Consider the following 21769-nt stretch of genomic DNA (forward strand, 5'->3'; position numbering starts at 1 on the left):
AGTCCAGACAGATGCAGGTTAAGATCATTCCTGGTAAGCCGGCTCGTGGACTACATAAAATAATAGAAATGGGTTAGATCAATATGTAAGAGCTAGCCAGTAAGAGGCTGGAACTAATGGGTCAGGCAGTGATTAAAAGAATACAGTTTCCAGGTAATTATTTGGGATATAAAGCTAGCCATGCGGGCGGCAGGGTGCTGGGGACGCAGCCCAGCTGCTCTTATTTCAACAATTCAGCACCACCATTTTGAATTGGGAAATAAGCTTTTAAAATGTAGTTCTATTATTATTATCATTATACATTCTTTGCAAACAATTTTCAAGCCTAGAAAGTGGTCAAGAAACAAGTCAATATTTCTCTCATTGTCCTCCTGAGAGATTCAGAAATAAAGCAAGAAATCTAAGTCTAACTTGTTTGGATGGAGGTTTTCAAGTCGGCATGACTTTCTGCTGTATAGATCCTATTCAATATCATTCACAAATGAAAGGTTCTCTCCACACCAGCTCTCCACACATGCTACTTTCTTTGGAGGTCAAGCATGAATACATCTGTAAAGGAAGTCTTATGAACAGAGTTCAAAGGGGGGAGTTATATTTTAAGACTCTCTTCTGATCTAACCAACCATCTCAGCATTTTTACCAGAAAATGAAATCGTACCCGTAACTGCTAAATATCCAGATTCACTTGGAAGCCCCTACAGATTAGTGATGCTTTGAAGGTATCTGCAGGAACCTTTTCAAAGAGAATTAACCAAGGGTGGGAAGGTCAGACCTGAATATCCCACAGGCTCATTGCCCAGATGGAATAAAGAAGAAGATTTCTGGTGTGTTCTGTTTCTCTCCTTCCTGGCCAGGAGATGAGCTACCCCACTGTGCTACACCCTCACTGGCATGATAGACTCGAATCTCTGAGACCATAAGCCAAAATAAATTCTTTCACACTTTTCTCAGGTATTTGTCATAGTGATAGAAAAAAAAATGACCAATACCAGATGACAAGTCTGGTTATCAAAAACTAAGAAAAGGTATCATAAAAGATATTGTAGTAACCCTCAATGACTAACAGCGCAGAGAGACTGCTCCGATTTCTTTATAAGAACTCAACTAATACAGTGGAGTTAGAGATGGCCCTCGCCTAGACCTGGACTCTTCTCCAGTCCATGAAATGGAACACTTACCTTGATGAGGACATACTGAACACATCCTCCCAGAGGAGTTTGCAAAGACTATCCACCCCCTTCCCTGACACTCTAAGCTTGTGTACGCAAGGCATTCAACATGAAAGGAGACAGAGACCCACATTGGAGCACTGGACAGAAATCTCAAGGTCCAAATCAGGAGCAGAAGGAGTGGGAGCATGAGCAAGGAACTCAGGACCGCGAGGGGTACACCCACACACTGAGACAATGGGGATGATCTTCCGGGAATTCACCAAGACCAGCTAGCCTGGGTCTGAAAAAGCATGGGATAAAACCGGACTTAGATAGCGGACAATGAGGACTACTGAGAACTCAAGAACAATGGCAATGGGTTTTTGATCCTACTGCACATACTGGCTTTGGGGGAGCCTAGGCAGTTTGGATGCTCAACTTACTAAACCTGGATGGAGGTGGGCGGTCCTTGGACTTCCCACAGGTCAGGGAACCCTGATTGCTCTTCAAGCTGATGAGGGAGAGGGACTTGATCGGGGGAGGGGGAGGGAAATGAAAGGCGGTGGCGGGGAGGAGGCAGAAATCCTTAATAAATAAATAAAATTTAAAAAAACATATTAAGTTTAAGAATGGGTGCTACCCAATGTAAATATTGAACTGCCCATAATGAAACAGCACTTGGGAAGAATCCTGTGAGTTTGCAACCGAGAACAGGTCAAGGATGAGCTTACCTCCTATCACTTATTTGTATTCTAGTCCAATACAAAGGCTTCATGGGACAGCTGGGCTCGATGGCTGGTTTACGAGGACACTGGCTAGAAGAAGAGCTGAGTCCAAAGGAGAGTCCAGGAGGAGGTGGGGGTGCAAGTCCTGGTGGAGGAGGAGGAGGGGGAGGAGGAGGAAGCCCCCCACTGTTGGGGAGAGCCAGCACATTAGGGAGTGGTGGTGGGGGAGGAGGTGGTGGAGGTCCAGCACTTGGTGGCAAGGGAGGTGGTGGAGGAGGTGGAGGAGGTGGTGGTGGTGGCCCAGCACTCACAGGTGATATGGGTGGTGCTGGTGGTGGCAGTGGTCCAAGTCCAGTGGGGAGAGGTGGAGGGGGAGGGATGGGAGGAGGAGGTGGAGGAGGAGGTGTGGAGGGAGGAGGTGATTTCTTCTGGAGACTAGAGGAGATACCCTCCTCTGTCTGAAGAGGTGCAAGGCTGTCTTTGCTGTCTTTTGTGGGAGAGAGCTGGGTTAACGAGATATTCAACTTCTTGGGTACTATCTGGTTGTTTCTGGTTGCCTTGTTTTCACCTTCACAGGGCTTCAGGAAGGTCTGTCTGTCTGTCTGGATGTACACATTTCTGAAGGTCTTTGGGGGGCAGTCGTCATTGGTGGAGATGCAGGCGTCTCTCATCTCTTCACATCCTCCTCCCCAGCGCTGGTCTAACTGTTGCTTGAGATTTTCAATGGTTTCTTCAAGTCTTGCTGTTATTAATGCATGCTCACCCCGGATGTGAAATGTCTTGAGTTCAAATTGAGCCTGTAAGGAAAAAAAAATCAATCAGAAAGTAAGAATTTAATGATAACAAATGTCTAGTAGACATTCCACACTACCATGAACGTGTGGATGTGCTCTTTAAAGCAGTGGTTCTCAGCCTTCCTAATGCTGTGGCCCTTTAATAAGTTCCCCATGTTGTAGTGATGCTCAAAAAAAAATTTTTTTTTTTTTTTGGTTTTTCGAGACAGGGTTTCTCTGTGGTTTTGGAGCCTGTCCTGGAACTAGCTCTTGTAGACCAGGCTGGTCTCGAACTCACAGAGATCCGCCTGCCTCTGCCTCCCGAGTGCTGGGATTAAAGGCATGCGCCACCATCGCCCGGCAAAAAAATTATTTTTTGTTATAATTTCATAACTATACTTTTGCTATTGTTATAAATTGTGATGCAAATACGTTCGGAGATAGAGGTTTGTCAAAGGGATAGTGACCCACAGGTTGAGAACCACTGTCTTAAAGAATAGCCTATGTAATGCAAAGAAATAGAGACATTTGTTCAAGAATCCAAAAGGGTACAAATCTTCATCTCAGAATTTTCCAGACAACTAAATATCTAGGCGCTCTTGGAAAACTTCATGTCTGAGTTTAGGGGAGATTACTGTCATGAGTTAAAGTTTAGCGCAAATCTTCTACTTAAGAATTTTCACTCAATTTTAATATCGAATGCAGAAGAAATTAATTTGATAGAGGTTTGGACATGCTTGAATGTATCTTTTATAGCCTTTGGTGTGGATTGAGAATAAGAAAAGAATGTGAGGTAGAGGAGGCCGTCCAGAGCTTGTGCTGGTGTGCGGCTGCTGTTGTCTGTGTTCCTTAGAGAGCCTCCCCCATCAGCTTTCCGCAGCACTGCTGCAGAACAAGAGGTATGGAGACGAGCAATGTTATTTTTTATTGTCTGTTTTTTTAAGTTTCCAGATAAAAGCTGACCAGTGTGGCTGTTTGGGTCTATTTCTCACTGCTGGTCCTCATCCAGATAATTAGCTCCACTGGATGACATCAGAGGACACTGGATGACATCTCTATTTCTGTACCCCAGCAGTGAGCACTGCATTAGAAAGGAAGATGGATAAAATGGCGGAAACAGTCAGACACACACTCTCTGTCTCAAGGGCCTTGCTTAATGGCCAATCAAGTCTTTCTTTGCTGTAACCTCAGCCCACAGATATCTAGAAAAACAGCTACATAAAAGGATATAATCCTTTACATTAAATTGTTAAAGAAATATTTTTAATGATCTAGTCAGCAAGGTTAAATAAAAAGGGAAGCCTTCTGCCTTCACTGAGATACATTTTACCTATGTTTTAACTAGGTTCAAATTTTCCCAATATTGATTCTGACAAATCAATCCCAGAGTAGCAGGAGAAATTAGAGACAAAAGTTTCTGATGGATAATCTTCCCATTCCTAAACATGGTAGCCCCGGGGAAACTCTAAAGGAAGTGGAGAGAGCAGCACTAGAATGTGGAGCCAGGTGGATGGGTTAAGAACCTGAGTCTGGATTCACCTCTCTATCCCATGTCTAAACTTTGCTGCTCTCTAGGTCTGTGCTTTAGCCTAACTGTTTCTTCATTTGTGAAGGAGAAGTAACAGTGAGACATTTCTGGTCTTGTTTGTTTTTGTTTTTAATGACAAAATGAGATGATTCATGTAAATTAGGAAACTTCCATCAGTATTAATAGCGATGACATTAGAATAAGAGATTCATAATTATTTTTGTAAATTTTCCAATAACACTTTGGATGGATGAAGGCATAAGACTAAAAAAAGCTGAAGTCATCAATATGAGCAAATATACTACAAATACAATAGTATGCTCAATTTTCATGTGTTCTACTACCAAGTACCTGCAAACAATTTGAAGCTTCATCCAGCTGTGTAGTTAAGGTTACCTTTGTTTCAGCATCATTCCAGACACATCACTTCTCTCTCTATCTCTTCTACACCCTACTGCAATTTCTACTTGGAATTACACACCAACATTTTGTTTTCATTCCGTAACTACTTTAGTTTTGTCACAACAAAATAACTTTATATTGCTGTTCCTCACTAAACCCATTTTCAAGACACGTTTTTGTATTGGCATGTATTGACAAGTTTTACTGACTGGATCAATACTGACAAGTCAAGACACGACTTAAGACTTCAGCCTCATAAAGATAAGAAATGACTATAGAGACACGCATTCCCTAAAGAAAATCCCCTCCAATAAGATAACTGAGCAGCATCTATAATTGTAGGCCTATCCCACCTCTGATGATATGTGCTCTTATGCATTGTTCTGGAAGCTGAGTTTAACGCGTGAGCTTGCTGAAGTAGGCTGAAGATCAATTGGGTAGGTTAATGTCTCTCTACCATAGTTTCCCTTTAAGAAAACTGGGGGTACGAGTCGTGATGGGCAGATGAGTTCCTGTTTGTAAAACCAGGTATTAAGGAGCATTAAGAATGAAGTACCATGTAAGTCTTCTGCCACCGCTGTTGCCTTTTGCAACGCCAGGCACACCAGGGACCAATGACCACCTCTGTGCGTCCTGAACTTACTAGGCATGCATGATTCCTAGTGCAATGGTCTATCTATCCTGCTCCATGCTTCAAAAGTACCCTTTAAATTCCCCAGCTGTCAGGTTTTCCCTCGCCCTCTTCTTTTCCTTCACGGCAGAGCTTATGGGAGTAAAAAACAAGAACGAATGTCACTCAATGTTTGCTATGTCCACTTTCTCATCTGCATACTTGGAGCCAAATTACAGTTGGCATCTGTCCACCATTCTATGAGAACTTATGGGATTTAGTAGGCATTTTTCAGTGGATTTCCCCTGTCCTCTCTATTTGTGCTGACTGCAGCTGGTGCCTTGAAATTGAACTTCGCTGGAACCCTGATTCCACACCACACTCCTCCTGTCCAGGTATTTTTTCTCCTACCTCTCTGCTCTCTCCAGTCAGCCCTGAAGTCCTTTCCTCTATTCCTCAGACGATGATCGGCGAGGCATCTGTGTGCCACTCTTTCTCACACTGCATTCTCTCTGTACAATGTTTTCTGTATTCAAGCAATATATGAAATTCACTCAGTGATACGCTGCATCTTCTAAATTGGCGCCTTCAGACTGTGATTCCAACTGTCCTTCAGATTAATATACCTGCATATTTAATCAACTACCAGATATTCCACTAGTCTGAAACAGAGCTCATAAGTGGCAAACTCCAGTTTCTCCTCTGGAATTCCTCTTATGTCACCTGGCATCATCTGGGCACTGTATGGGCTCCTTGTTGTCACTCAGTTTCTGATTTAGTCCTTTGTGTCCATCCATGGCACCTAAGCCTTTGGCTGGTCTTTTTTTTTTCTTTTTTAAAATCAAAACAATGGTTAAAAATCTACCTGATTTTATTTGCTTCTTTTAAACTTCAATTTAACCAACTCTGATTCCAGGAAGATTTTTCTCAAAAAAAAAATTTCGTTTGTTCTATTCCTTAAGACCCCCTTCCACACTTAGTTATTACTTACAGACTTGAATGGAAAAATTACCCCAGATTGCTCCACTGATTGTTTTTCTGCCTTTTGTGCACTTTGGGCCCTTGCCCCTTGCTGAGATGTGCCATGGACTCCAGGCTTATATATCTCCGTACCTCTCCTAGGATCATGCTCTTTCATGAAATATTGTCCTCTCTGGACTCCTTTTCTTTGCAACAAACATCCAAGGAAAGATTACCAAGAGCAGACTAACCAGTGTAGATTCCATAAGAATGTTCTATATAATAAGCTGTACTCATTGTCATGGGGGATGGATGAATACGAAGGCAAGCAATGAATTCCCAGGCACTCCACACCAACATGCTGAGGTCATGATAAGAAATCCTACCGATCGCTAAGATTTAGTGTCCACCTGCTCCCTTACCCAGAAGCAAAAACTGAACCTATTCTCATCACTATTCAATAACCTCTTTGTCTTAGTAGAAATCCCCTCATTGGGCCCATCAATTTCCTACTAAATTATTTCCGATGTGTCTGGTTGTATTATTCACCAAGCATCTCAGGTAGATACACGCCAGAAAATGCGGTGTTTGGAAAGCTGTCTTTAGCTCTGTCTCTCCTCTCCTCACTACATCTCTGCAGGTGCGGCTTTCTCTTTGTCTAAGCTCAGCTCTAGAGGGACAGAGAAGTGATTTCGTGACTGGGGCTCTGAGCAGAACTTTGCTTGAAAATCACATACTTGCTCTAAGATGACCTTTCTCTAGGATCCTGGTTCTCTGTATGAACCACCAAGCCCAGACCTCAGAACCCCCAGCTACAAACAAAACAAAGTGAATGGAACATAGTGCCTCTCTAACTTGGGCACTCTCCTTTACTTGAACAGTGAACACACTGAGTCTGTTAATCCATACCTATCCCCTTCAAGCTCACAACCACCAACAAGGCAATCCCATTGAAATCATGCTGCTTTCTTTCTTCAACATTATTTCCATTGGTCCAAGGAATGGTTCTCAAACCTGCTCCACATCAGAACCCTATGGAGAACTTTGTAGAAGGTACTGATCAGGTCCATTCCTGCAGACTTTCCTTGGGTCAGCGCTACTAAAACTCACTAAGAGGTTTTGTTGGGAGCCAGAGCAGAAGCTAACAGCAACTCTTGTTCATTTTTATTCTGATTTAACACAGCAACTGAGATAATGACACCATGGTACCAGTGCCTTCTAATGGCGTTTCCTAATTCAGCTATGTCCCAGTAAAGAGGGCATTTCTTCATTATCCACATTGAAAGAATAGTACTTATACACAGAAGGCACTAAATTCTTTACGTGGTAGTTGTTATTCATGCAAACTTGATCTCTGCCTTTTTCAAAGACTTCCTTATACAGTCCCCAAGTTGCACTTGAAAGCATGATCAGTCTCCCATTATCCCTTGCTTATATGCTACCTCATCAGTACCTTCAATCTCTTATTTTCACTCATTGAAAGTCCTAGAAAAAACTCACGCAAGCTCAGCTGAACTTTCCTTGGTTCCTCTAGACACAAATTTTCCATTGTCTGTATTGCCAAAGAACTTTCTAGGTTCAAACTGTATGGTAGTCACTTATGTTTATCTTCTTGGAAAATCTAAAGACTCCAGGCAGTTGGGAACCACGCCTTATGCATGTTTAAACTTCCAGAAGATTATGGAGCATTTGGCTAGTTAAGTATCCACAATGCTAAGTGAGTTGAATTGATTGATTGATTGACTGACCTTTAAGTATGAAGTCTTCTTTGGGCCTCTATATTACCTATCCAACTACAAATGAAGTTTCAATAAAAAGCATTAGGTTCTCTTTGTGTTCATGGTAGTCCTATGCATGGCATAAACTGCAAGACCTCAGACTTGTCAGTTATCAGCCATCACTTACAGATTGATGTAGACTTTTTTTTTCACGCAACCCCCCACAGCCCTCCTCTTTGCCTAACTTCTCTGGGTCTATGAACTGTAGCTTGGTTATCATTTTCTTAATGGTCAATATCCACTTATACATGAATACATACCATGTTTGTCTTTCTGAGTCTGGCTTACCTCACTCAGCATGATTTTTTTCTAGTTCTATCCATGTGCCTGCAAATTTCATGATATCATGTTTTTAATAGTGAGTAATATACTCCCTTATGTAAATGTACTACATTTCCTTTACCCATTCTTCAGTTGAGGAGCATGTAAGTTGCTTCCAATTTCTGGCTATTATGAATAAAGCCACACTGAACATAGTTGAGGCAAGTGTCCTTGTGGTAGAATAGAATGTCCTTTGGGTATAGCTGGGTCTTAAGGAAGATTGATTCCTGATTTTGTGAGGAACTGCCACATTGATTACCATAATGCCTCCATTGCATTCCCATCAGCAAGGGGGGAGGGTTCCTTTACTCCACATCCTCTCCAGCAGGAGCTGTCACTTGTGTTATTGTTGATCTTAGGTATTCTGACAGGTGAAAGATGAATTCTCAAAATAGTTTCGATTTGTATTTCTTTGGCAGCTAAGGATGCTGAACATTTCTTTAAGTGTTTCCTAGCCATTTGAGATTCCTCTATTGAGAATTCTATGTTTAGATCTATATCCCAATTTTAAATTGAATTATTTGGATTTGTAGTATCTAGTTTCTTAAGTTCTTTATTTTGGGTATTAATCCTCTATTGGATATGGAGTTGGTAAAAGACTTTTCCCATTCTGTAGTTTGCTTCTTTGTCTGATTGACAGTTTTCTTTGCCTTACAGAAGCTTTTCAGTTACATGAGATCCCTTTTATTCTCAGTCTTAGCGCCTGTGCTATTGGTGTTCTGTATAGAAAGTCTTCTTCTATGCCAATGTGTTCAAGGCTATTCCCCATTTTCCCTTCTATCAGGTTCAGTGCATCTAGTTTATGATTCACTTGGACCTGAGTTTTGTGCAAGGTTATATGGATCCATTTGCATTCTTCTTCATGTAGCTACCACCATTTGTTGAAGATGCTGGCTTTTTGCTAGGTGTCCATAGGTGTGTGGATTTATGTCTGGGATTTCAATTTTACTCCATTGATCCACGTTTCAGTTTTCATGCCGATACCATGCTGTTTTTATTAATATAGATAGTTCTTTAGTATAACATAAAATTGGGGGATGGTGATAATTCCAGAAGTTCTTTTTATAGCTATCCAGGATTTTTTTTAAGTTGTAGTAGTGTTTTTTTAAAAAACAAAAAAACAAAACAAAAACAAACTGGGTGCCCTTTGTATATTTTGGAGATTAGACCTCTGACAGATATGGGGTAAATGAAGATCTTCTCCCATTCTCTAGGCTGTCGTTTTGTCTTGCTGACTGTGTCCTTTGCTTTACAGAAGCTTTTCAGTTTCAAGAGGTCCCATTTATTAATTGTTTCTCTCAGTGTTGGTGCTGCTGGAGTTATATTTAGGAAGTGGTTCCCTGTGCCACTGTGTTCAAGTGTACTTCCCACTCTCTCTTCTATAAGGTTCACTGTGGTTGGCTTTATGTTGAGATCTTTGATCCATTTGGACCTGAGTTTTGTGCATGGTGATAGATATGGATCTATTTTCATTCTTCTACATGATATTCAGGTGTGCCAGCACCATTTGTTAAATATGCTTTCTTTTATCCATTTGATATTTTTTGCTCTAGGTTAGGAATTTTTTCTCCTATAATTTTGTTGAAAATATTTTCTGGCCCTATGAGCTGGGATTCTCCACTTTCCTCTATTCCGATGTTTCTTAGGTTTGGCCTGTACACAGTGTCCCAGATTTCCTGGATATTTTGTGTCAGGCACTTTTTAGATTTAACATTTTTTTTGGCCAGTATCTATTTCTTCTATCATATCTTCAATAACTGTGATTTTCTTCTCCATTATCTTGTATTCTGTTGGTGAAGCTTGCATTTGTAGTTCCTGTTCACTTAGATTTCCCATTTCCAAAATTCCCTCAGTTTGTGTTTTCTTTATTACTACTATTTCCATTTTCAGGTCTTGAACAGTTTTATTCATTTCCTTCAACTGTTTGCTTTTTCTTGAATTTATTTGAGAGATTTATTCATCTCCTCCAACTGTTTGTGCTCTCCTGGATTTTTAAAAGGAGTTTATTAATTTCCTCTTTTAAAGAAAACCATCTCTAACATCTTCATGTAGGAACGGCCTTTTTCTTGTGCTTCAGCTATGTTGGGCATCTGAGTTTTGGTGCTAATTTCTGGGAGGTCAAGAGGGGATGGTCTGCAACATCCATAGAAGGCATGAATGGGGTGGCAGGTAGGCTGTATCTGGGATGAACCTGAGGGATTGGGTCTTCTGGGAGAACAAAGAGAACAGACAAGTTCTGTAGGCAGGGTATATGGTCTTCTGACAGGCGGGATCTGTGGTTGAGCAGGGAGTATCCCTGATGCATACTCTTAACAGACCATTGACATCATTTCTTATATGTTTCCTATCACTTTTTGGCCTAAAAAATTCAGTTTTTAAAATTAATGTGTTTCTCAAAGTTATTGTTGACTGTATATAGTTTTAATAATTCAAAATATATAACGTAGCTAAGTATCCCCTCCTTAGTATATTCAAGGGCTATCCCCACATGAGTGAGAACTGAATTACATTTATGATTTTAATCTGATTAGGAACTGGGCTCTACATAGCTTCCCTAGTTTCCTCTGGGGCTAGTTCTCCCTTCCTCTACCAAATCCTCATTATTTTTTAATATTCTCCATAAGTACTACCTTTCAGAGATACTATCGAAAGAACACACTGTTCTGAAACTCAAGCAACAGAAGGAGACATGTGCTCGTCTGGTCTCCGCCCGCATGTCTGTCAAAGAGAAGGTGAACAAATGCCAGCTGATGACAGACGCCAGGTGAGAGCGAGCATGGTGAGAAAACGATCCATTAGCATTCTGTTCTTGCTACAAACATTCTCTCCCATTGCTGCTGCCAGGTCAGTAAAGAGTCAAGTTGAACTGCTGTGCCACTGGAACAAGTCAGTCCCTTCCAGGGACCCTTCCAAAGTCTCCATCCTTGCGGGGGAGGCTAGACAGTATGGGGGAACTAAGCAAAAGGAGAGCAAAGCTTCACCGCTCCAGGAAGGTGCAGTGTAAGCTGAGAGGAGCAAGGGAAAGGAAAGGGAAGGAAAGCAGAAGAAAGGGATGAGATTCAGTGCTCATGGAGCACTTGGCAAGGCAAGAAGATGCTGTCTCTGTCGATTTGGATATGGCCAACTGGGTTTTACTGTTGTGTTCCATTTTGATAGCTGCATAAACACTACATCGGCCCTTTACTTAACTGCCTTGCTGTTGCCAGAGTAAAATAAAAGATCTCTGCTAATGAAAAGAATGGCATCGGGTTTATGAAAAGCCCATAAGTTGCCAATAGCTGGCTTTAATTAACTATTATCAGTAATTTTTTTTCTTCTTATCAGAAATAAAAGCACATCAAGTTACAGACAAAAGGGCATCTCAGGGGCACTCAGACACGTGAGGTACATCTGATATATCCCTATAATGAGAACTTAGTAAGAATGAGAAAAACAGGACTGGGGAGGGGGAGGAGAGGGAGGAAAGAACATTCAAAGCAATGAAAAGTTCACTTAGATTGACGTGGGAATAGATTCCAATGTGTGAAGTGCTGGACAACGAATACATGTACTCAGCCTATGTGTGAAAGCAATGCTGATGCTCAGAACGGACACAGGAAGAAGTCAACATAGAGTGTTGAGCGCACTGCCCTGAGTCTTACATTTACCCATTCTAGTTCTTGCAGCTCAGTGAGGCACACCTTGTTGAGGATGTCCTAACCTGCATAAGAGCCCACAGCTAGAAACTCATCATAAAGGAATTTGAATCCTGTTGTAATTTGAATTACAACACCATTTTGAATGATTACCAAATGGCTAACTAGATAGTAAGTTAACCAGACTAACTCTAAATTATGAATGGGGAATAATATATACCACTTATAATTTATAATAAATTTGTAATTATATCAGTGTGTACAATTTTGGCAACAATCAGAATGCTGACTTTGACATTTTTATTTCCCAAACAAGGAAAGAGAAATACAGACATATTAACTGAATGGCTACTAAGAGATAGACTAGAGTCTACCATGCACCTCATCATCCAACACTGGTAATTCATAATTTTTCCCATTAAATACCTCTTAGTAAGTCAAAATATCAAAACACATACAGAGATACTTTCTTATTAGAGATCCTTGATTGAAACATTTCCTCTCTGTTCTGAAAAGTAGCTGGAGTCATTAAACTACGGGCTGAAGCTTGAATGGTTTCCATGTAAATGACAGAAAACCAATTGGCTAAAAAGAGATCAAGAGAGTTAGATTCTACTTCCAGATACTTCAGTCACTAGCTCCTTGCCATTAGCCAAGCTTTACATTTTCTCCAAGCTTCATTTTGTTGTCTTTTTAAAATTAAATATTTAAAGCTTAATCCATGAAGCTTCCTAAAACTCTACAACGTTCATAATTTTACACACACAAGACTTCCGATCTTTCAACTTTCTATGAATGCAGACAGCTTTAGTCTTGAAAACTTCATAATAGCTTAGAGTGTGGTGTTATGCAGTCTATATAAAGAGCCCCACCTTTCACTACCAAAGCAAATGCTCTCATGAGATCAGCAGACTCATTAAGGTTCTGTGAAAACACATTAGAAGCCAAGTAGCCAATGAAGGGAAAATTAGACATATTCTTGAAAGACGATATTTCAAAGAATTCAGTAAGAAACTTTCAAAATAAGCAACTATAAGTAGGGATAGCCACAAAAGTAGTGGGGAAGTAAAACAAACCAAAAAATGTTGGAAATTTGCACTGAGGCTCGTACTTGGGATACAAACCAAGTGTAGCCAACATGTATTTTGTGAAATAAATAAAAGAGAAAGGGGGATGTTTTAGTAACATTTTGTTTCTAACTTTTTAATGTAACCAAATAAAGTATAGATCATAGGATGAATACTCAAAGAGATATCCATTAAAACAATTTTCAGTCTTTGTTTTTCCAAAATGTAATTCTAACCCTAATGAGCAAACCCCAAATTACATATTTTTAGACAATAAACCAACACACCAATCCCTTTTGTAGTAAGAAAAGAGAATTGGAGTTTTATGCTGTATTATTGCTATAAATCCCACAACTAGTCCAATGATGAATTGCTTAAAGTTCTTGTGTGCTCAGAAGCAAATGACAGGAAACTCTGGCCCTTAAAACTGTGACAGACTCGTAAGTATAAGAATCATTTTACTATGTTGGTCTCAGTGACTCACCCACTTGTCTCTGAGGAGGAACTGTCCTGTGGCCAATACCCCATCTGTACAACAGTTACATTTTGAAACCAGGATATGGTATCATTTGAAACTAAATTATACTTTATTTGCATGCTCCCAACTTTCAGCTCGAACAGTCTTTTTCTTGTTTTGTTTCACTTTTAAGAACCAGGTAGGACACTGAAAGTGACTATTAGGCAAGTTACAAAGAATTATCCAATGAGAATTCATCGATATCAAAAGGAACCAGCTGTTAAGTTCTTCTGGAAAGAAAATAAGGCTGAAATTCATGCATCAGATGCTAGGATGTATGGCCCCGTGAGGTGGCTTAGTGGGGAAAGCACTTGCTTCCATACTGACAACCTGAGTTTGATGCCAGGGATCCACACGGTGGAGGGAGAGACCTGACTCCAGTGTGTTGTCCTAGTCGCATGGGCCCTTTGCCAAATAGATATACATATAAAATATTAAGTAATTTTAATGTCATTAAATTATATTATATGTAATTGTAATATCATTAAATTATATTACATGTAATTTTAATATAAATATTTATATATACTTTTAACAAATTTATATATAATGTATATAATATAAAATATAATAATATATCATAATATATTATTAAGGTTCTAGGATTTCTGTCTAGAAAATTGGTTTACATCTTTAGAACTGATGTGGATTTCTGGTAACCAAATGTCACTCAGATGAATGATTAAGAGAAATTTCCTACCTGTGGCTGACTTGTGGTTATAAGAACTAAGGAGGCCATGAACTCATCTTCATTATAGCAGAGAAGGGGCTCTTTGCTTTCTCTAACAGTCAAATACTGTAGAGTGATCATCCCAGCATATTAGGTCTTGAGAAAACGATCACCAAAATGCCTGTACTTTGGAAAAGCTCATGTTGGGAGTTGAACACAGCACTATGTTCATGTCGTTTGTCACTTGAAGTACAGCTGAGCTGACAAGGTTTTACAGGACGGTTACTATCAAGGTACTATTCAAATATAAGTTTTTACTTGACAACTACAAAAAAAATCAACAAATTGGGTTGATCAGCAAAAGCACCCCAGGTCATCCATGTTGCTTTTTATTATATTAGCAATAATCTGCTCTAAGTCCCGAACACTCATTCACTCTCTCGAAACTTATTTTTATGAGCAAGTAGGTGGTACTTGGCGTCCTGGCTTCATTACTTGAGCAAATGACCAATGACACGTGCCTAGGTCACAGCCACCTTCTCCTTGACACTTCAAGCCTCCCCAGGGATTAGCCATTGGCTAAATCTACCACTGAATGAGCTCCAAATTGTCAAGTCATCAGCAAAGAAAAGAAATAAGAAGGCCTTATTATCTGGGTCCTGGACTAAAATGCTTCCCTCAATTTCCAAAACCTACTTGCCCCAGCTAAAAGGACACACTCATTGCATAAGGTCTAAGACATGAGAGGGACTTCAAAGCTGAGTACAGTCTCAATCCTTCAGTCATGGACCCAAGGAGACATATTTTTTGACATACACTGAGATTCAAAGGAAAGCAAAGGGAAAAATACAACAAAAAAAAGAACCTGGCATTAGTTCATAATAAAGTTACAGCATGAACTTAAATTTATTTCATATTTCTGACAATTATTTTTATCTGTAAACTGTGTGGGCCAAAATACCAGAGTGTGCTGGCTAGGTTTATGTCAACTTGACACAAGCTAGAGTTACTTGGGAAGAGAAAAATCTCAATAAAAAAAAAATGCCCCACCAGATTGGTGGCAAGTCTGTGGCACGTTTCTTGATTGGTGATTGATGTGGGAGGGGTGAGCTCATTGTGTGCTGATAGTCCTGAATGCTATAGGAAAGCAGGCTGAGCAAGCTATGGGAAGCAAGCCAGTAAGCAGCACTTCTCTATGACTTCGGTACCAGTTCCTGCTTTGTCTCCCTCGGATGATGGACTCTAAGATGTAAGATAAAATAAACCCTTTCCTCCTCAAGTTGCTTTGCTCAAGGTGTTTTATCAGAGCAACAGAAACCATAATTGAGGCATAGGGTGTTTACAAATCAGGTTTCACTAGGGGCACAGAGGAGTGTCAGCAATTCTGTGAACAGGTTTCACGTCATTGGAAAAGGAACATCTCTGGTTTCAAACCCTGTACACGGTTGCTATGAAAGGTGTATGTTTGGATAGCATCCACGTATGTATTACTAGTCTGCTTTGTCTTTGTGGTCTGAATGCTTTGAGTTATTGTTTTCTGTCTTCGGAACGCTAACATCTCAAGCACATCTTTCCAGATCTATTCAGATGGATGAAAACCACTTCAACGGTTAGAAAAGTTGTGCTCGTACAGGTCTCTTCTCTTTCCTTCACACCCCTCCCCTGTCCCCGTTACCACACACACACACACACACACACACACACACACACACACACACTGCATCAGACAGTGGAGTAAAATAAGTCCTCAAAATGTTTAAAGGTCTACGCCTTAGAGATTCACAAGTTTCTAAGTCCTTTAAGGAAACACTGAACCTCTTCCATAACTATTACAAGATGTCTGACTTTGTGGCCACATTTTCCAGAATTTCTTCTTTGCAAGCCTGGGGTGTAAGATGATTGGCGCCAATCATCAGGGATATGCTACGAGATTCATCAACATTCTAACATTTGAAGCATGGATCCTGGCCAGGGTGGGTGACAAACAGCCCAAAACTCCATGCTGGGCTCTTCTGTTACCTTTAATACTGTGATCTTGTACTTCCTTTCATCCCTTTTCTCATAGTGCTTTTTCCATCATGTGACTGACCAGGGCTCTGATTTTTCCTACAGTAGTTGATCAATAATATAAATAATAAAATGCCTACAAATAAGTTTCCACAATTCTGAAAGGAAAATAAATCTAACATCATCCAACTACTAAACAAGGTTATTTATTATTATTATTATTTATTATTATTGAATTTCTTTGACATTTTCACACATGTATACAACGCATTCAGATTACTTTTTCACCCCTCCTGTCTTTCTCCCACCCCATCACCCCCAGCTCCTCCCTACAAGTCCCTTTTCCATATTCATGTGTTTCTCTCTTGTTTAGATACCTAGTGAGTTTAACCAGAGCCACTTGTGTGATCTTCGGCTTAGGATGCTCCTTTGGAGCCCGGCAGGCTCTTCAGTGGTTACACAACTAATGGCAGTGATTTCTAACTTCCTAGAATCTGTCAGTGGCCACTGGTTCAGTATGGGTGGGGAAAGGGCCCACTCCTTGAAGTCTCCCCCAGTCTAAGGTCAGCTGTTGACAGGTTCATTTTTTTGTGCAGACTGAGCGTGAGAAAGAGCCGTTGCCTTAAATTCATAACTGGGATGGCTGTATCATGCCAGATTTCTTAAACCTGTGTTTGTCTTAATCCAGCCTTAAGAATGGATGAGCACTAGTGTAACAGATACCTTAGGCTTTTAAAATTGTCCTCTAAAAACATCCATATTTTCCTTAGTTACATAGAACATCACCAATCAAACAGATAAAATTGTTCCATGATACGATTAAATTACTTGTTTCATATACTTTGGGGGGTCCAAGATGAAGCCTGTATTTCCATCAGTATCATAAGCTCCACATTCTTACAGTAGTACCTATTCTGCAAAACTAGGATGCTGCTGATCGCCTTGCTTCCCAGCACAGTTTTTATGGAAAATGAAAAACATTTATATCAAGCTTCAGAAAAACTGAAAAAATAAAATTAAATAAAAACACTGTTTGAGAAACATCGTAGGGCTCAAATATTATCAGACATAACTAACAGCAGCTACCAGGAATTAAAATTCACAGCCAGTCATAAGATAGAACTATAATCCAGAGGGGCTCTACATAAAGGTTTGTTTTATGCTGCCATCACTGTGCTGAAAATGTTCGCATCAATAGCCAAAAGCATCCCCAAATTAACCAGCTTGGTAGGTTTTCCCCTCATTCTCCTTCGGAACTTTAGATTTCAATGGTCATTTTAGAATCTTGGTCCTCTTCCTCTATTTGAAACTCTCCTGCCTCCTATTCATTTTCCTTCCACTATCCAAATGCGTCCACTTCATGAGGTCATCATTTTGGACTCTTGTTCTCTTACGCACTCCTCAGCAGATATTTCTGCATCAATGAAGAGTTTTCTAAGGTCTCCATTCAGCACTCAGAAACCTCTACTTACTTTGTCCACGAGGACTGGGTTCACTTAGTAAAAGGAAAAGAAATGGGAGGAATGACTGGGCAGTGTCCATAAAGGACCATAACACACCAGGTAGACTCATTAGTACAATCTTTCCTCAACAAGCTCATAGCTGGTAAGTGCGCAGTTGACTTTGACAATGATCTTTGCTCTCAAAACTCATCAACTCAGAGCACTTAGAAGCCCAAAGCTCTAGGTCCATCCCATACAGACTATGTGGAGTTTGTTTTGTCTACTGGTTCTTCCAGCTAAATGATTATATAATACACACGGGGCCCAGATGAGGGTCAACCAATGAAGTGACCCAGAATAAGTCAAAATAAACATTTTTCAGTACACACATATTGCTGTAACTGTGAACAGATGGCACATTTCTGTTTAGGAAGAATGTCCAGAGCACTGTTCTTGTTCTAAAATCACTGAAGAAGGAACAAAAGTATCTAATTCGATGGATATCCTCAACTATTTAAACACTCGCACATGCACACACTCATACTGGTTGTTGTAGTTCCCAATACTCTTTCACTGGATCAGACGACAAGATGGTGGAAGAGGGCAGGAAATGCCTAGAGCAACAAAAAGAACCTTGATGCGGCACCTGTTATGGTCTGGACAGGAAATCCACCACCCAGCCCCAGTTCTTGTATAGGAAGAAGCCTTGGTTCCCATAGGCAGTACCCTGGGGAGGCCCTAGAAACTTTAGAAGCTGAGGACTAGCTGGAGGCTGCAGGTGTGTCCTCAAGGACTGTGTCTTATCCTGGCCCCTTCCTGTGCCTCTCTGTGCCCTGTCTACTGGGAGGTGACCTGCTTTTTCCACCACACGCTTGGGTCCTCAACAATAAAGTAAGTTTACAATGAACCTCTGAGGTTGTGAACCAAAACAAATCTTCTTTCCTTTAGAATTGTTTTCCCAGTGTTTGTCACCGTGGTGACAAAATGATTAAGGCAGCATCCAAGACAATGTGGGTGATAGACTTTTTCCCTTTGTAGTGGAAATAGTATTTCTAAGTTTCTGTGCAAAAATAATTCCGTTTTCTAAAGCATGGATCATTAAGGGTCTGTCTCGGATGGGGTAGAAATGTTTCTTAAATTGAATTGCAATTGAGTCTGTTTTGTAACTGGTGGGATATAAGCAAAAAAGTGCACCCACAGCCAGAGCGCTTGCAGACAGCAGCGGGCCCCCCAAATGATGCCATTTTGAGTAACAGCCCAATTCTACAAGGCCACAGAAAAGGTTCCTTAACCACAGGGCTTCAATACGCATCGTTTCTAGAAACGGCTTTGGCGGTGTCGCACCAAGTTATTTGAGCTCAAAGAGAACTGATGTAATATTTACAAAAACAGATCTGCTCTTTGTATAAACATGAATTAAGAAAAGCATAAATCCCCCATCTAGGTTTATTTTTCTGTGGGGCTTTAATTATATATTTATAAACCTAGGGTGTTTGATGCCTTAAACAGTTAAGATGACAGTGGGACTTGGCAGAACATGTGTTCTGATTGCTAGAAGGCTGATGGTACTTGGAACAGGGAGATTTGCAAGAAAGGCCGCTCTAGAAGGATGCAGTCAGAACAAGTTGGAAAGGATCGGGTCTCATTTTGACTTGATTCTCTTCTCCTGGAAGAGAGACAAACCGCATTCTTCTCCCCTCCCTCCTCCCTCTCTTCCACTAAACTGCATTGCTTTTGATTGATCTCCATCTCTGTAATTTGTACTTTTTGAAAGGATAATTGCTACAAGACCAGTATTACCCTAAGTAAACATAAGAAATGAATTTGAATAAGTCTTATTTTCCAACTGACCAAACATGAAATATAATGTATAAAATGTTCTCATCATATATCTTAATTTTGTGTAACATTTAAACGTCATTTCAAATTTATTCTGAAAGAGGATTATAGATGATTATTATTTTTCTTCCCTATAACCCGTCTTAGACTTTATAGCTGCACATATTTAACAGTGTAGAGACAGGGACAGTGTTACTTGAAAGCTCAGTCATAACTCCTTCACAAATCATACAAAGATTAATAGCTAACTACATATGTTCAAGCAGAGGGTCAGCCTTGTAATGTTCCATCAAACCACATGACGACTATGCTATTCCACGTGAGGGCCCCCTTGCTGTTTCACAGAATGGGTGTGTCAGCTACAAGAGACAACGTCTCGGTCTCCTACAGCATCCTCTCCAGGAGAAAATGAACTGACCGAATATCTAGGCCGGTCATCTGCCTTAAACGGTTACACACCACTTACACTCTAAGTGTTTAGATTACTAGGAATTCCAAGGTGGACCATCCCTTTTCTCCAGTGTGCATCAGAGAAGCAGGAGGCTTCCTGGTTGCGTGCACTTGAACATGCTATTAACACAGCATATGAAGCTGGCTGAGGTGTTTGAAGAAAACAATTTGATTTTTATAAATATTGGCAAGAATTTTTCATCCAAATGTTGTTAGAATGCATCCCATCTCAACTGTATTTGCAAACAAATAACAATAACAATAAAAAACTATTTTCTTCAGAGCTATTTTCTTGTTTTTATTTGCTTCATGTCATTTTTCAGATTTTTAAACTAATGTATCATAGATAATCATGATGTAGCAGTAAATTCAAACCTGACCTATCTGTGACAAAAATACTAATAATCCAATTCTACAAATGGAATTCATCAAGGGGAAACTTCTTTCCGTGGCTGAGTATGGTTGGTTCTATAATTTCAGGGTTGCTGTGAAAAATCCTCCAGCAGTCTTCAGCAATGTTCTCTAGACTTCTGAGTTGCATTTTTCTTAAAAATCTTTTGCCATCAGAGTGCCTGGATGCAGGTATGGGGAGAGACGGGGGGGGGGGAGGGGAGCATTCCAGGAGGTATTACAGAGAGCTGGCAGCCTCTCTGTCTCCTCTCTAGGTAATGAGGTTGCTAATGAACTTCTAGTGAGTGATGCCCTTAGAGCCCAAGACTTGAGTCCGAGGCACAAAGAACAGGGAATGTGAACACTTAGCCACGCCTCATGAATCCACAGAGTTAGGAAGCAATCCACACGCGATAAAGAATGAGGGCAGGGAGAAAATTATTAACAACTTTTTGGTCTTAAGAACAATTATTTGCTTTAAAAAGTATTTGAAATAAATGATTCAAAGATGTGTCCACATTCTGTAGCGGAAATGTGCTCGATTTTGTTTATATGTCTGAAAATGTTGTTTCTAAACATGTAGACTTAAATGTTGGACAGTGGCTACTGCTCTACCACACTCCAGTGTGGGCTACCTGATGCCTTTAGTACCCGTCACTTAAAGTGAGACCAGGGCGTTCTAATCGTTCTCAGGCGCAGCTTCCACACAACTGTGATGGAGCAGTGAACTGGAAAAGACTGGGCTTTCACTCACAAGGCATCTGCCGTCATGTCCTCTAGAGCTCTCCTGTTGCTGACTGTAGCCAGTCTGGAACAGCTCTCAAAGGGGGGTTGACGTTTTATCTGTGAGAACCCTGTTCCTTTAGGAAGTGTGCCATCTCCATTAGATGTATTGAGAAGGAAATGAAAGGAGCCCTTAAGCCATACCCTACAACAGCTTTGAATTCTTCATCTCTAAAGAATTCAAAAATGATCACAGACTCAAGACCCTTGTTACAGACACCTCACCTACTGCAAATGGCCACTCACTATAACTCTCAAAATACAGAACATATGATAATTATTCATCTAGGATGATCTAAAGTACAAACACCATTCTAACAGTAAAAAATTAAAAATTGACAAAATATCATTTTTTTAAAAAAAAAATCCTTCTAGGAAGACAATTTTCTCATTACAGTTCTCCTTTGCCTCAGAATTTGAGACACTAACTAAACTACTATAGGGGTGAATAGAAGAGAAAACACTATGGTTAGTTTCTTCACTAATATCTTACTATGATGGAAAACACAACTGTCTGCTCTTCGTTAAAGGTTTTAATCCACGCTGCGGTAGGGCCTGGAGGTTGTAGATAAAGAAGGGTAGACAAAGGCATGGTTATAATGTTAGACTCTGTGAGGTGCCCAAGTACAGTCTGATGGAAGCCCTAAAGGGGGGGAAATGTGTCTTATTCGCCAGTGAGCTCCTACTGGACTCAATAAGCGAAAGAACAAAGAAGGAAAGT

General features: G+C 40.3%; 1 protein-coding gene across 2 annotated transcripts in view; it reads right to left on the reverse strand.

Annotated features, from left to right (window-relative positions):
• Fmn1 (formin 1) overlaps positions 1-21769 on the reverse strand; it is a 372570-nt gene that overhangs the window by 176199 nt on the left and 174602 nt on the right. For both annotated transcript variants that reach the window (XM_005364222.3, XM_005364224.2), the window contains one exon: positions 1883-2673. In XM_005364222.3, the coding sequence (XP_005364279.1) occupies positions 1883-2673 (791 nt within the window). The remainder of the gene's footprint in view (positions 1-1882; positions 2674-21769) is intronic.

This window comes from Microtus ochrogaster, assembly GCF_000317375.1.
Source record: "Microtus ochrogaster isolate Prairie Vole_2 chromosome 14 unlocalized genomic scaffold, MicOch1.0 chr14_random_1, whole genome shotgun sequence".
In the NCBI taxonomy this organism is placed as follows: domain Eukaryota; kingdom Metazoa; phylum Chordata; class Mammalia; order Rodentia; family Cricetidae; genus Microtus; species Microtus ochrogaster.